A 16,296-nucleotide genomic window follows, 5' to 3' on the forward strand; every position below is an offset into this window, starting at 1 on the left:
CCAATCTCTCCCTCCCCTTCTCCCCCTGACCCGACCCCAGCCAGCCTGAGCCCAGCCAGCCCTAGCCTACGTGGTGGCCCCGCCCCCGCATGTGAGAATGGATTCAACTCTAGGTTCCCGCCAAGGGCACAATCGTGAACCTGCCCTGGGAGGGCCAAGCTGCAAACGGCAAACGTTGAATGGGAGGCTCCGATTTGAGTCTGATTCCTGGGTCTGTGGCCCCGGGCAGGATGCCAATCAAGGCTGAGGCTTCTGCTGGGGGCACAGGACAGACAAGGCTAGGCAAAAGGACTCCCGCCCTCTGTTCCCCAGTCACCGTCCCGGCCCTGCACCCACTCCTCCTCAAGCCAAGGAAGCCCGAAGCAGCAGCAGCCTCCAAACCGTTTATTTCTCCGGACCTGGAGGTTGGGGTCGCTGCGGGCGAAGCGGGCACAATACTGCGGGCAGCAGGGCCTTGGTGCAGGCGGGTAGGGCCGGCGCGGCCCTCAGGCGAAGGTGGAGTTGTTCCAGCCCACGTTGGCCGCGTTCATGTCGTAGTAGTTGATGTAGATCCTGCGGGGCGTGGAAGCCAGATTCAGCGGGCTGCGTTGTCACGGGCCTTGGGCTGCACCCCTCGGCGCCCCCACCGCCCCTCGGCGCCTCCAGAGCCCCACGCACCTATCAGGGCTGACGCGCAGGCGCTCGGCCAGCAGGCCACACAGCAGCTTGCTGTAGGAACGGTTCTGCGCGCCGCCGATCTTGCCGATGCTGTGCAGGCTGCAGAGCGCGCACGGCTCGCTGGAGCCGCCGAAGACCATGAGCTGGTCAGGGACCACGTGCACTGCGATGTACTATGGAGAGACGGGGTGCGGTCAGCCGGCCCGCGAGCCCTCGCCTGGGCCCGGGCGGCCACCCATTCCATCCCTTCCCTGCCCAGAGCCTCGGCCTGGAGTCGCCCCCTCCTCGCCCCCAAGCCCGGGACCACCTCGTCCGGCCCACACCCCTTCTCCCTGTTCTCTCCTGGCAAACCTGGGCCGGCTTGCCGGTGGCCTGCGCCAGCTGCTGAGTGAGCTCGGAAAGGAGCCCGTCCGGCACGGAAGCGCGGGGGACATTGGTGTTCACCACGAACATCGGCATGCTGGCGAAAGAACGGCGGGGACGGGTGCACAGGAACCCACCAACGCGCGAAAGGCTGCAGCACAGTAACCTGAGCTACGTGACCGCCGCCTGGTGCAGCCCAACAGGAAGCTGAGGCCCCGCCTCCTGTGACGCCACCGCCGGCGGACGCCCCGCCTCCGTGCCGCTGTGGGGCCCTCCCGGCTGGTGACGTCATCGGAAGCAGAGGCCCCGCCCCTGTGCGGCCACAGCTCTCTCCTGACTGGTGGAGTCCAGGCTGGCGGAGACCCTGTCTTGGCGGAACTTGGGTTGCCGGCTTCCTGGCCCCACTCACCCTCTCAAAGCCGTTCTTCACGCGGCGGCCAGAAATCTTCCTATCCTTCGTTTCTTCGCTAGTCCTTTACTTTAGTTACTGACGTTTATTCAGCGACGTGTGTGTGCCAGGAGTTCGAGATGCAGCAGTTAACTGAGCACGTGGCCCCTTGCCACCCTCCAGGAGCTCACAGCCAGCAAAGTAGATGAAGTCCCAGCCCATTCCACCACACGCACCGAACCTTTGTGTGCCCTGAGTCTCCAGGGCTACATGTTCCCCAAGGCTGTAGTCCTGGGCCTGTGTGTGTGTGTGTGTGTGTCTGTGTGAGAGTGATGGGGAGAGGTAGGCATTGCTGCAGGTAGAAGGGGGCAGCCAGAGTAGGGTCGGGCAGCATCCAGGTGCCTTCCCTGCACCCTTGCTCTTTAACGTAAGTGAGCATGCTGGGAGGTGCCAGGGGGAGGGGCAGGGAATAAGAGATGAGGCTCAGGCAGGGCTCCATAGACCAAAGGCAGTCAACAGCTCTGTCTCGGAGCCCCTGCTCCCCTGGACAACTTCTCTGCAGGTCTGGGAACTTTAGCTCCTCGGGGGAAGCCCCACCATAGTTAGGTCCTCTAGGAATGCCCTCCCTGAGAGTCTTGGTGAATTCTTCCCATCCCTTCCACCAATGGTAAGCTCAGGGGGCATCTAGTGGGTAGCAAGCATACAAGAGACCCAGACTGAATACTGGTTGAATGAACGAATGGGTGAATGAAGACAGTCATGACACGGCAGGAAGAGGATAGGGCAGTGGCTGGATTGGGACCCTGACCAGGCCTGCAGGCCTTGCCATCCCTGGGAAGAAGGGCTTGTGGCTACGTGGCCACCCCACTTCCACTCTGAAGAGCCCCCTCTGGTCAGGGTGCTGTGCTGGGGAACAGATCTCTCTCAGGTGCTCTAAGGGGCACATTGTGTTTGGCCAAGTCCTCGGAGCTCTCCAGGAAGGTCCTGTCTTTGGCATCTGGCAGGTGCTATCCAGTTAAGGTGGCACAGCACACACTGGCCTTGATATGCTACAGCAAGGACACTTGTGCCTGTGGGACCAGCCAGTATCCACTCAAGTAGGTCCCATGGCCCAGTTGTGCAATACCCTGCAAGTGTTTGTTCCTCCACCTAGGCCCCAGGCTGCTTCCTCACTCTCACACCCTATGCCCAGGCCTCCTTACCGCTGATGGACTGATGCACTCCACGCCATGTCGACAGCTCCCCCACCCCCTTCCGAGCTCAGTAGCCAATTCAGCACCTTCTGCTTCCTGTGTCCAAATCCAAGTGCGTGACTATTCCTCCCACACCTGTTGGCCTGCCAGTGAAATGTACTTCCCTCCACTGTCGCCCTTATCCTTCCCTCTCTCCACCCAGCCCATCACCACCACCACCACCTTAGTTTAAGTTAGCTGGCTTCACCTTTGGCCTAGCATTGACCCTGTGATAACACCATGGTGGACTGTTCTTCCTGGGAGAGGAGTCTATTTCCCTGCCCCCTGCCAGCGGACCTGGCCATATGACTTACCTTGCCCAATGAAATGCAAACAGAAGTTATGTAAGTGACTCCAGGAAGAATATTCAAGAGCCTGCACCTGCACCCGGTTCTCTGAGATGGTGGAAGTGTGACAAGATGGATCCACACCAGCAAACACCAGCAATGCCCCTGTAGGTGAGCCACTGCGATTTTGAGGTTTACTGTAGCATAGGGCAGTCTTCCCTAATCAGGACAGCCTATTTACTAATTACCCTTCCCTTTCCCAGTAGCAGTCAGTGCCATCTTTCTAGAAGGGCATCTGGGGAGGTGATATCATTCACAGGCCCACCCCTTACTAGCTTAGACACTTGACTCACCCCCTCTCTGAGATTCAGTTTTTCCCCCACCTGTAATTTGAAGATAGTAGTGTCCACCTTACAGAGGAGTGTTCTGAGGACCAAGCGGCCTAAATACTGGTGATAGTCCCCGCTGATATTAGAGGTAGTACTGTCACAATGCCCTGGCATGTCACAATGCCCTGCCCCACATTTTGCACCCCTCCCCCTTGGTCCCTGAGTCTGTGCACTGTACTTAGGGACCATGCTCCTGACTCTTGGCTCTGGCATTGGTCCTGAAATATGGTTTGCATGCACTTTACCTCATCTACCTCAGTTCCTTGGGAAAGCCCCAGAACCCCTGGCTTTAATGTGGTCCTGTAACATGCCCAGCACCTCTCCTTCCTTTGAGGCCATAACCTTATTCCTATTTGTGTGTTAATGTTTCCTTGCTAGGTGGTAAGCTCCATGAGAGAGGGGACTGGACTGTCTCTTTTTGGCCATCGCTGTTTGCCCACCTCCTTGACCCATTATTACCTCAGTGGTAGGCAGAGGGCCTCCAAAGATGTCCATGATCTAATCCCTGGAATCTGTGAATGTTATGTTACACGGCAGAAGGCACCACACAGATGTGATTAGAATTGCAGACCTTCAAATTGGGGGGTCACTATGGATTATCTGGGTCGGCCCAATGTAATCACACAAGCCCTTAAAAGCAGAGAATTTTTTCCAGCTAGACTCAGTGAGATGCGGCAGAAGGGGAAGTCAGACTCAAAAGCAGGAGAAGGACTTGATGCGCCATTACTGGCTCTGAAGATGAAGGAGGCTAGGAGCTTCAGTCATACAACCACAAGGAACTGGATTCTGCTAACAACCTGAATGGACTTGGAGAAGTGGGTTCTTCTCTAGTTGACCTAGGGAGGACACCTTGACTTTGGCCGTACAAGACCCTAAGCAAAAGACCCAGTCACTTGATGCTGGACTTCTGACCCACAGAAAGTGTGAGATAATAAATCTATGTTGTTTAAGCTGACAAATGTGTGTTGATTTGTTCTAGGAGCAATAGAAAGGTAATACACTTGGCATTGATAGGGGCTTGATAATTATCTGCTGAACGGCAGGGACACATGCACTGGGAGGTGTTGGCAGGCTGCTGAGCCGCCTGGGATCATCTCCCCTTTCCTCCTCACTGACCGAATCCCAGTTCTGTTTGATTAGAATACTCGCTGCCCCAGAGCCCCTGACAACCAGGCATGGCCACGTGAAGCTCATGCCATGTGTGGGGTTTATGGGGAAGCAGGTGATTTGCTAACGGAGGTGCCACCCTTCCCTCTTCTTCCTGCCCGCTCCCCAAACTTGGACCCCCAAGATATGCAGCAACAGTTAGGCAACCATGAGCTGGAAAAACACAGGCCAAAGAGCCAGGAGTGGCAGCCCAGAGGAGCCTGGGGCTCTGAAAAATAAACCCCTCTCTGCTCAAAGCACTGCTTATCAGGGTTTGTGTCATTTGCAGCCCCAGTGCAAGTCCTGGCTCCTGCAGAGGACTTCCTGAGTGCCATGTCCAGGCATTCTTACTGCAAGTGTTTTTGCTGCAGGCATTTTCATGGCAAACGTTTTTGCCACATCACTGACTGGTCACAAGGCAGTGTCGCCATAAAAGATAAAATCAAGAAAAATAAAAGAGGGACATTCATTAAAAAGGACATAACTAATGAAACATGAAAACTGAATAATAAAACTACTTGGCTGAGAAATACAAAATTTTTGGATACATTTATTTTTTTTAATGTTTACTCATTTTTGAGAGACAGAGAGAGAGAGAGTATGCACGTGCAGGAGGGGCAAAGATGGGGACAGAGGATCTGAAGTGGGCTCTGAGCGGACAGCAAAGAGCCCTATACGGGGCTTGAACTCACAAACCGTGAGATCGTGACCTGCGCTGGAGTTGGACGTGCAACCAACTGAGCCACCCAGGTGCCCCTAATATATTTGAATACATTTAAAACGTGTGTAGATTCTATGCAAATAACTGATTTTATTTTGTGGATTGTATCTATGTATGCTTTCAAGATCTTTCATTCATAGTATTGCACATTTTTTTTATTCATCTCATTAGGCATCACAGTTTTTCTTTTTTCGCTAAACTTTCTTCCTTCATTAAGAGAGATACCTGTTTCTAAACACTAGGATGCATTTTTTTGTTCGTTTTTATTTTGTTTTTACTTTTTTTTTAATTTTTTAATGTTTATTTATTTCTGAGAGAGAGACAGAGAATGAGCTGGGGAGAGGCAGAAGAAAGAGAGATACAGAATCTGAAACAGGCTCCAGGCTCCAAGCTATCAGCACAGACCTGGATGAGGGGCTCGAACCCACGAACTGGGAGATCATGATCTGAGCCAAGTCAGATATGCAACTGACTGAGCCACCCAGGCGCCCCTGTTTGTTTGCTTCTACAGGTGTAGTTTTGAGAGACAAGGAGAGAGCATGAGTGGGGAGGGGTGGAGAGAGAGGGAGACAGGATCAGTGGCAGGTTCTGCGCTGACAGCAGAGAGCCCTCTGCAGGGCTTGAAGAACCATGAGATCGTATATACATATACATAGGGTGTATATCACATCTTTATCCATTATCCATTAATCAATCTATGGACACTTGGGCTGCTTCCATAATTTGGTATTGTAGATAATGCTGCTATAAACATAGGGGTGTATGTGTCCCTTTGAATGAATGTTTTTGTATTTGGGGGGTAAGTATCCAATAGTGTGACTACTGGATAGTTCTATTTTTATTTTAGTTCAGTTTTAGTGGGTTTTTTTCTTTGTGAAAAACTTCTACATTGTTATTTGTTCTTGGTATTTTGTCACATGTCCATTCATAGACCTTCCATAGTTCTATGGGAAATTCAGTCAATACTCTGCACCCCTGTATAGACCATTATGAAGGCTAAGATTCATATAATACACAAATGGGAACACTGTGTCAATGGAGAAACAAAACCAAACCGTCAACCAGTTGATGAAACCGAAGAGCCCAACCAGTTATTTTTTTTTTTTTTGTATCTTTTACAGCAAAATTGTTTCACAGCCAATTAGTTATGTGGTGAATTGCTTACGGCGAAGATGCTTACAGGAAAATGACCTAGAACCGTCTGGTGGGTAAGGACTGCCAGGCACGAAGCAGCAGGGAAGAAAACCTCCCAATGTAGGGACACGCCAGCTGGGTAAGGGGGAATATGGCCCACGCAAGCACTCAGCAGACTCTAAAAGCAGGGAGCATTTCTGTGGGCAGGATCTGAGTTACCTGAGCTGGAAAGAGGGCATAGGGAGGACAGAGGCCTGCTGGCACCCCACTGTGGGGCTACCTGCTCTTCCCCTTGCTGCCTCTCCCCTGCCAGCAGCCCATGTCCCGGGACAGTCCACCCTTCCACAGCCTCCCACAAGCCTCATTTCCCTCAGCATCTCTCTCCTGGTCACGCAAGGCTCGTCACCCCTACAGCAAAAACCCAGCCAGCCCTGAGCCCTCAACAGTCCCTGAACTCATCAGTCCCATGCCTTGTTCACTGAACACATTGTGGTTCACATGTGGTGAACACATTCAGTGAACAAAGACACGCGAAGATGATTCCTCCCCACCTCATTCCTGCTTCTGGTCACAGTGGAAAGACACATGGGGGTCAGCTGTACCTGAAGGTACGGGATTGCAGAGGGGGGTGTCTGCCAGGAGACCACCACATGGCAAAGAAAGGGTCTAGGTGTGGTGGGGAGCCAGCAGTCACAGCCAGTTCTCCCCACAGTACCCTGAGACACGGTCCAGAGAAGGTGATCTGGGTGAAGTCACTTCAACTCTCTGAGCCTCAGTGTCAGAATGGGGGGTGAGGTGGTGACTCCTTTCCCAGAGGCTTGTGTGAAGATTAAAGGGGCTAAAAGGACAAAGGGCAAAGTCCCTGGCTTATAGTAGGTGCTCAGTGAATGCCTGAACTTACCATATTGTACCCAAGTGTCCTGGAGCAGGAAATGAGCTAATAGACCTCAACCCCAATGGTGGACATGCAAGCCAAGAGGGTGACTGTGCTCTCCTTCCCTGGTGTCCAAGTCCTGTCCCAACCCACCCCTGTCCTCACAGGATCCTGTCAAAGCCAAGGCCAGGCTGCTCAGAAGGCCCCCAGGCACTGTTCTGCTCCTGGTGCTGCATAGTCCCGCTCAGACTCACATCCACGAGAGCTCACAGCAGCCTGTCCCAAAGGTAGTGTCCTGGACTTCTTGGAAATCCTTATTTCCCAGAGGACACATAAGCATGCACCCTGGTGGCAGGGCACCTTAGAGAGTATGAGGTCACTGGTCATTGGAGTGTCATGGGAAGAGACCATGGGAGGGTCTGGCTCCCTATAATTACAGGATAAATTCCCCACCTGGCCTTCAGGCCCCCCCCCCCACTTCACCTTAGAGCTCTTCTGCCCCATGGATGCTAGGCTTCCCCGCCCACACATCAGCTCTGTCCCAGGGCTTTCCCATCTCCATTCAGTAGCATCTATGGCCCTCATGAAGTCTTCCTGACACCTCTAGCTGGAAACCTACCCATCCCTAGGCCTCATCACCCTGGGACACCATGGACACATTTTCATGGTCTGCCTCCAAAGAAAGCTGAGTATGTGTGTGTGTGTGCACACATGCACAAAAAGTTGGCATCCACCCCTGGAATGTGGCTCCACTGCTGGAGCCACAGGGATGAGACCTGGGCTCCCCCTCAGCATCCTTGTCCTTCTTTGAGTGTCTGGTTCTCCCTAACCTTTGATTTCCTGCTGCCTGTAGAATGGAGCCAGGGAACCAGCAGCACAGGGACTCTGATCTCCTGCAGGGTCTGTAGGAAGGGCCAAACTGTGGACTCTCTTCCCTCCTGCCTCTGCAAAGCCTTAGCTGTGGCCCTTTGGCCTTGGCCTCCATGCCCTGCCACCAGCCCTGGATCTACCCTCAGCACTGGCTCGAGCCCCAGGTCCACCACTAACCCATAGTGTCACCGTGGACACTTCAGATGGCCTTTGGACCTCCCCCACAGAATGGGATCAGATAGCAGAAGAGCCAGGGTCTGGAGGCAGTGTACTGCAGTGGTCATGACCACCCAGGTTCAGTCCTGGCCTACCACCTGGTGGTGTGACCTTGCTCCTTGGATAAGCCACTGCCTTCATGTGCCTCTCCTGCTCCTGTGTAAAACAGGGATAATAAAAGCACTTATTTCTGGGGGCATTTGCTCAGGTTAGAGGTGCCAATGCTTGTGAAGCACTCAAAATAGTCTCAATAAGTGGAAAAGCCTCCATAGATGTTGGCTCAGAATGGTGTTGTTGATGCTGTGGTTGTGAGACTGTTTGACTTTCTTCAAGGTGAAGGTCACCGCTTCCTCCCAACCCTGGTGCAGCCTGAGGACAGGGACAGTGGTGGACACCTCGGGATACAACAGGCCCTAAGACAATAAACTGGATAAATTGAAGGAATCAATGTAATCAATGGATGATTCAGCTGAGGCATGGAGAGGACAACCTGTGCCCCAATAAGAGGGAACCAGAGTGTCAGGGTCTGGAGAGGGGTAGATGAGGGTGAAGGCAGGAGAATCAACTGCAGCCCTTTGGAAGCCATGCGGCCCTGACCCTTGAGATCAGGGCATGAGAACTGGTAGCCAGGTTTGCTGGCCCAGCAGGGAGAGGCTGGGCCCTGGAAGCTGAGACTCAAAGCCCGGGTAACTAGCAAGCCAGGGAGAAGGTGTGTGAGTCAGGAGAGGGAGCTAACCTGGTGCTCTGGAAGATGGGAGAAGCCACACTGTCTGGGGTCTGGGCAGGTGAGTCAGAGCTGGGGGGCTTTTGTCTATGGAGAAGAGCATTTCAGGGGGGCTGGGGGACTGATAGATATCAGTAGACAGGGATGTGAAGGGGCTGGCTGGTGGGACCCCCTCCATCAAGGGTAGTCTGAGGGCCCAAGGTCAGGGACTCACCCACCAGGCAGGCCTCCCTGTCTCTGCAGTCAGGGAGGAGGTAGCACAGGCTCTCAGGGAACAGGGGCAGGGAGACAAGCTGGAGCAACCCAGGCACCAGGCAGCTGGCAGGCAGCAAGGCCCAGGCCTGCGTGGGTTTCCCAGGAGCTCCCTGGGGAGGCAGAGGAGAGTCCAGGTCAGATGCATCCTTGCTAGAACCCTTCCCTTACCCCTTGTTCTCTTGCCTGCAGGCCTACAGAAGGTCTGCATTGTCCTGTGCTTCTTCCTAATCAGGATGTCAGCCCAGAAGAGGAGCAGGAAGTTTCTCCTGTCTCATAATGCCCTCACTCTTTACCCAGGGGCCTAGGCCCTGCCCCTCCCTGTCTTGAGAAAAACAAGGCTCTGAGGCTGACACCCTCCCACAATCCTTCCATCACCATCACCCCCTACCCTGTGCAGCCTTCGCTCTGCCCCCTGCCCTATGGAGTCTCACCAGGCAGTTCACACTCAAATGGGAAGGCTAGTAATAGCCTTGGCCCAAACTGGCAGATTGCAGGCCACGGGATTTGAAAAATCATTTGAGGACAGAAAGACTTACTGGTGTCCCCAAACCCTCCATGCAGGTTGGCATCCAAGTTGCCCAAGTCTGACCCCTCCCATCAGGATCCCCAGGGTTGGGAAGATAGCTGAGGCCACAGATTCAACCCTTATCTCATACCATAAACAAAAATTAACTCAAAATTGATCATCAATGGGGCGCCTAGGTGGCTCAGTTGCTTGAGTGTCCAACTTTGGCTCAGGTCATGATCTCATGGTTCAGTTAGTGGGTTCCAGCCCAGCGTGGGGCTTTGCACTGACAGCATGGATCCTGCTTTGGGATTCCCTGTTTCCCCCCTCTCTCTGCCCCTCCCTACTCCCTCAAAAATAGATAAACATTAAAAAAATTTTTTTAACTGTTAAAAAAAAAGATCAACATAAATATAAAAGTAAAAGTTAAAACTACCAAACATTTAGAGGAAAATCTTTGCAATGATAGACAAAGACGTCTTAGGACACAAACTGCATTAATCATATGAAATAAAACTGATAAATTGGACTTTATCAAAATAAAAATTTCTGCTCCTAGGCACTATTAAGAAATTAAAAATGTGGGGTGCCTGGGTGGCTCAGCCGGTTGGGCGTCTAACTTGTGGTTTCAGCGTGGGTCCTGATCTGGCGGTTCATGAGTTCTGACTATCAGTGCGGCCTATCTGTGCTATCAGTGCAGAGCCTGCTTGGGATTTCTCTCTCCCTCTCTCTCTCTGCTCCTCCCGGCGCTCTCTCTCTCTCTCTCTCTCTGAAAAAAAAAATAAACATAAAAATTTTATTAAAAATATCATTAAAAAGGTAAGTTACAGACTGCAAGAAAATATTGGCAATACATATATCTGATAAAGTAATTGCATCTAGAATGTATGAAGAATGTTCTCAACTCAAAACTAATGCAAACAACCCAATAAAAAATGGTGAACACTAGGGGAAAATCTAGATGATCAACCATGGGTTTGGTGATGCCTCTTCAGATATGACACCAAAGGCACGATCCATGGAAGAAAGAACTGATAAGCTGGACTTCCTTAAAAGTAAAAATTTCTGCTCTGTGAAAGACACTGTCAAGAGAATGAAAAAACAAGCCACAGACTGGGAGGAAATATTTGCAAAAGACATATTTGATAAAGGGCTGTTAACCAAAGTATACACAGAACTCTTAAAACTCAGTAATAAGAAAATGAACAACTTGATTTTTAAAATGGACAAAATAGGGGCGCCTGGGTGGCTCAGTCGGTTGGGCGTCCGACTTCGGCTCAGGTCACGATCTCGCGGTCCGTGAGTTCGAGCCCCACGTCGGGCTCTGTGCTGACAGCTCAGAGCCTGGAGCCTGTTTCAGATTCTATGTCTCCCTCTTCCTATGACTCTCCCCTGTTCATGCTCTGTCTCTCTGTCTGTCTCAAAAATAAATAAATGTTAAAAAAAATTTTTTTAAATAAATAAATAAAATAGGCAAAAGACCTTAACAGACACCTCACCAGAAAATCTACACATGTCAAATAAGCATATGAAGAGATGCTCCACATCATATGTCATCCGAGAAATGCAAATTAAAACAACAATGACATATGGGGAGCCTGGGTGGCTCAGTCAGTTGAACATCCGACTTCGGCTCAGGTCATGATCTCACAGTTTGTGGGTTTGAGCCCTGAGTCGGGCTCTGTGCTGGCAGCTCAGGGCCTGGAACCTGCTTCAGATTCCATGTCTCCCTCTCCCTCTGCCCCTCTCCTGCTCGCGCTCTGTCTCTCTCTGTCTCTCAAAAATAAGTGAACATTAAAAAATAAAATAAAATAAAACAACAATGAGATATCACTAGCAGTTGTTAAGTTGCCAACATCCAAAACACTGACAACACCAAATGCTGGAGAGGATGTAGAGCAATAGAAACACTCATTCACTGCTACTGAGAACGCAAAATGCTACAGGCAATTCGGAAGATAGTTTGGCAGTTTCTTACAAAACAAAGCATACTCTTTTTTTTTTTAATTTTTTTAACGTTTATTTTGTTTTTGAGACAGGGAGAGACAGCATGAACGGGGGAGGGTCAGAGAGAGAGGGAGACACAGAATCTGAAACAGGCTCCAGGCTCTGAGCTGTCAGCACAGAGCCTGACGCGGGGCTCGAACTCACGGACCACGAGATCATGACCTGAGCTGAAGTAGGATGCTTAACCGACTGAGCCACCCAGGCGCCCCTAAAACAAAGCATACTCTTATCCTGTCGTTGAGCAATCATGCTTCTTGGTATTTGCCCAAAAGGGTTGAAAATGTATTTTGACACAAAAACCTGCACGTGGATGTGTATACTAGCTTTATTCATAATTACCAAAACTTAGAAGCCACCAAGATGTCCTTCGGGAGGTGAATGGATAAATAGGCTGTGGTTCATCCAGACAATGAAATATTATTCTGTGCTAAAAAGAAATGGGCACGCAAAGCCACGCAAAGACTTGGGGGAAACTTAAATGCATATTACTAAGTGAAAGAAGCCAATCTGAAAAGGCTACATACTGTGCAATTCCAACTACAGGACGTTCTGGAAAAGGTAAAATTATGAAGACAGTAAAACCTCCCTCATTGGTTGCTAAGGATCAGAGGAAAGGGAGGGATGACTAGGTAGAGAAGAGCACTTTTAGGATGGTGAAAATACTCTGTATATACTACAGTGATGGGTGCGTGTCACTATACATTTGTCCAAACCCATAAAATGTAGCACACAACATGGCTGCTGGGTGCTAATGATGTGTCCACATAGGTTCATGGATTATAACACATGTATCACTCTGGTGGGGGATGTTGATAATAAATGAGGCTATGCATATGTGGGGGTAGGGAGTATTTGGGAAGTGTCTATATTTTTCTCTAAATTTCGCTGTGAAATGAAAACTTCTCTAAGAAAAATAAACTATTTTTTAAAATCTTTTTAAAGATGTTTTATTTATTGTTGAGAGAGAGGTGCCTCTAGTATTTTTTAATATTTAAAAAAAAAAGTAAGTAATTTCCATACCCAGTGTGGGGCTCAAACCCACAGCCCCAAGATTAAGAGTTACATGCTCTACTGACTGTGCCAGCCAGGCACCCCTAAAAACAATAAAGTCTTTGGGGCACCTGGGTGGCTCAGCCCAGTAAGCGTCTGACTTGGGTTCAGGTCATGATCTCACAGTTGGTGAGTTCAAGCCCCCCATCAAGCCCCACATGGGGCCCCGCATGGAGCTCCATACTGTCAGTGTGGGATTCTGTGTCTCCCTCTCTCTCTGCCCCCCCCACTTGCATTCTCTCCCTCCCTCTCTCAAAATAAATAAATAAACTTTAAAAAATAATAAAATAAAACCTTTATTAAAAAATCAGAGGACAGGCTTTCCCTCTGCTCTGGGAACATGGTGGCAGCCTCAGGGAGAGCTCTGCTGTGAAGGGGCAGTGGGGAGCAACCGCCAGCAGGAGTGTGACTTCAGCCTCTGTCACAGAACACCGTCATCATGGAGTGCTGGTGGAAGGTGCCACAGGAGGGAGAGGGCTGGAAGCTGTGCCTGCACTGGTGACACTGCATCTACGAGCTGGTAGAGAGAACACCCTGGAGCTAATCCTCACAGTCAGTGGGAGGACTTGGAGTACTAGCGACCTGGACTTGGTGAAGAAATCTTTAGGCAGGAATTGACTACTGTCTCCAGGTCTGGCAGTAAATGCATCCCCTGAGACCAAGAAATTGGCCGAGGAGGAGAAATTGCTGAGACAAGAAGGAAAGTTAGAAAAGATCCAGAGCAGGGCAGGTGAGATGACAATGACATTTCTAAGAAGCTGTCACCTAGAGGCAGGAATGAAGAACATCTTCAAATGGGAACTAAACCCTGAAATAGTTGCCCACCATTTCTTTCTTTTTTTTTAATTAATAATTTTAATGTTTATTTATTTTTGAGAGAGAGCGTGAGCAGGGGAGTGGTGGAGAGAAGGGAACAGAGGATCCGAAGCAGACTGCGCTGACAGCAGAGAGCCTGATATGGGGTTGGAACTCACAAACCATGAGACCATGACCTGAGCCGAAGTTGGACACTTAACCCCCTGCGCCACCCAACTGCCCCTGCCCTCCATATCTTAAAGAATCCTGGTTGCTGTGGTCAGCCCACATGTATTAAAGTTACCAGAGGACCCATCACTAGGTGGGGTGGACACTGGTGCGAGGGGATGGTAAATGGGCTTGATGCTGTGAGGTTACCTATGTCTGTGGTGAACTCTGAAAGGCCCAAGACCGAAAGGTACAAGTACTGGATGATCCGAACCTACTCTCCTTCAACAGCAACACAGCAAAATCAGAGGAGCGGTGGAGCAAAGATGGGTCATCACCCTGAAACCACTCCCCCCTCTGACCAAGTAATGGAATTTTATTCTATTTTACTATTTTATTTTATTTATTTTTTATTTATTTATTTTGAGAGAGAGAGCACGAGCAGGGGGGAGGGGCAGAAAGGGATAGAAAATCCCAAGCAGCCTCTGCACTGATAGCGCAGTCAGACATGGGGTTCCACCTCACAAACTGTGAGATCATGACCTGAGCCGAAACCCAGACTTGGTGGCTTAATCAACTGAGCCACCCAGGTGCTCCTATTTTTTTTATATATTTTTTTAAAAGTTTATTTATTTTGAGAGAGAGAGAGAGAGAGGGTGAGCAAGAGGAGGGGCAGAGAGAGAGAGAGAGAGAGAGAGAGAGAGAGAGAGAGAATCCCAAGCAGTCTCCATGCTCTCGGTGCAGAGCCTGACACGGGTGTGATCTGACAAACTGTGAGATCATGACCTGAGCAGAAACCAAGAGTTGGATTTTCAACCAACTGAGCCACCCGGGTGCCTTCAAATAGTGGAATTTTAAAGAGGATATGGGGACATTGGCCTAAACTGCATGTACACGTTGAATCCTCCATATTTCCCACCTCCGTCATTGACTGTTACACATCCAGCCTTATTGGGGCAGTCCTGCTCAAGGAGTACTAGGCTGTAGATTTGATAAGCTGAATACTAACAGATGGAAACAGTCTAGATCCTATTTAGCCGCCTCCTCCCTTGGAATTTAGTGGAACAAATAGGAGAGCTAAACACCATCTCCAGTACTGGGCTCATCTTCATACACACTGGACATTTGTACCTCAAGAGGAGATAAAGAGGTTGTGCTCTTTTTATTTTTTAGGTTTTTTTCATTACAGTGATACAGTTAATGTTATGCAGTTATGATTTAATACCGCACCTTTATGTTTATTTACATATCTCTCTACTGCAAATGGCACCATGTATGGTCTTTAAGTGTTTGCATGCATAAGTTTTGATAAATTTTAACTTTTTTTTTTTTTAGACAGAGAGAAAGAGAACGAGTGGATGAGGGGTAGAGACAGAGGGGGGGGAGAGAGCGAATTCTAAGCACACTCCACGCTCAGCAAAGAGCCTGACTCAGGGCTGTATCCCACCACCCTGGGATCATGAGTCAGATGCTCAACCGACTGAGCCATCCAGATGCCCCTAACTTTGTTTTGTTGTTGTTGTTGTTGTTAATAGTGGACAAAAGATTTGAACAGATTCTTCACAAGGGAAGATACATGAATGGCTATATTGAGTACATGAAAAGGTGCTCAACATTATTATGATGAGCATTATAATCATTAGTCATCAGGGAAATGCCACCATTAAACCACAAGGAGACAGTATTGTACCACCAGCAGCATGGCTAAATTAAGAAGACAGACAATACCAAGTGTTGGTGAGGGTCTGGAGCATCCACAACTCTTCTACATCACTAGTGGGGATGTAAAACAATACAGTCACTTTGGACAATTTCTTCTATAGTTTTTGTTTTGTTTTGTTTGTTTTCCTCCCATAATTAAACATACATTTACTACGGGTTTTTTTTTAAGTAACCTCTACACCCAATATGGGGCTCAAACTCACAACCCTGAGATCATGCTGTAACGACTGAGCCAGCCAGGGGCCCCTAAACATACATTTGCTACTAAACTCAGTAATTCACTTACCCAAAAGAAATGAAAACATTTGTCTACACAACTTGTGCAGGAATGTTAATAGAAGTTTTATTCATGAATGGCCAAGAATCAAAAACAACCCAAAATGTCCATCGACAGGTAAATGGTAAACAAATTATGATACATCCATACAGTAGAATATTGCTCAGCAACACAAAAGAATATATACTAATGATGTGACAACATGTGTGAATCCCCAAAACTTTATTTGGAGCAAAACCGGACACAAATGCATACATATGGTGTGGAATTATATCAAACTCCAAAAAAGGCAATGTGACCTATCATGGCCTGGGCCTGCAGGTGGGATGGCTTACTAGTTGCAAAGGGGCATGAGGGAGACTTTGGGATGATGTAAATGTTCTACTTTGATTGTGGTGGTGGTTTCTTGGGCACATACATCTGCCAAAACTCATTAAGTGTATACTCAATATAGATTCATTTTACTGCATGTAAATTACACCTCAAGGTTGATTTTTTTTAACATGTATTCATTTT

At 49.3% G+C, this 16,296-nt stretch overlaps 2 protein-coding genes and 1 long non-coding RNA gene across 3 annotated transcripts in view; 2 read left to right on the forward strand and 1 right to left on the reverse strand.

The window, feature by feature from the left end:
- Positions 1–369: 369 nt before the first annotated feature.
- Positions 370–1,235, reverse strand: MIF (macrophage migration inhibitory factor). The gene is made up of 3 exons (XM_058692829.1): positions 1,009–1,235; positions 658–830; positions 370–552 (listed from the first exon to the last, which is right to left on the reverse strand). Exons 1-3 carry the CDS (start codon positions 1,114–1,116, stop codon positions 486–488), a joined length of 348 nt encoding a protein of 115 aa, XP_058548812.1. The 5' UTR covers positions 1,117–1,235; the 3' UTR covers positions 370–485.
- A 97-nt stretch (positions 1,236–1,332) lies between these two features.
- LOC131490457 (uncharacterized) lies at positions 1,333–4,264 on the forward strand. The gene is made up of 2 exons (XR_009251105.1): positions 1,333–3,098; positions 3,972–4,264. It is a non-coding gene; the product is annotated as an uncharacterized LOC131490457 (long non-coding RNA).
- An 8,987-nt stretch (positions 4,265–13,251) lies between these two features.
- The window catches only part of CHCHD10 (coiled-coil-helix-coiled-coil-helix domain containing 10), a 93,890-nt gene continuing 90,845 nt past the window's right edge, over positions 13,252–16,296 (forward strand). Inside the window, exon 1 of the mRNA XM_058692842.1 lies at positions 13,252–13,258. The gene's annotated coding sequence lies outside the window, so the exon portion shown is untranslated. The remainder of the gene's footprint in view (positions 13,259–16,296) is intronic.

The sequence above is a fragment of the Neofelis nebulosa genome, chromosome 11 (genome assembly GCF_028018385.1).
Source record: "Neofelis nebulosa isolate mNeoNeb1 chromosome 11, mNeoNeb1.pri, whole genome shotgun sequence".
In the NCBI taxonomy this organism is placed as follows: Eukaryota; Metazoa; Chordata; class Mammalia; order Carnivora; family Felidae; genus Neofelis; species Neofelis nebulosa.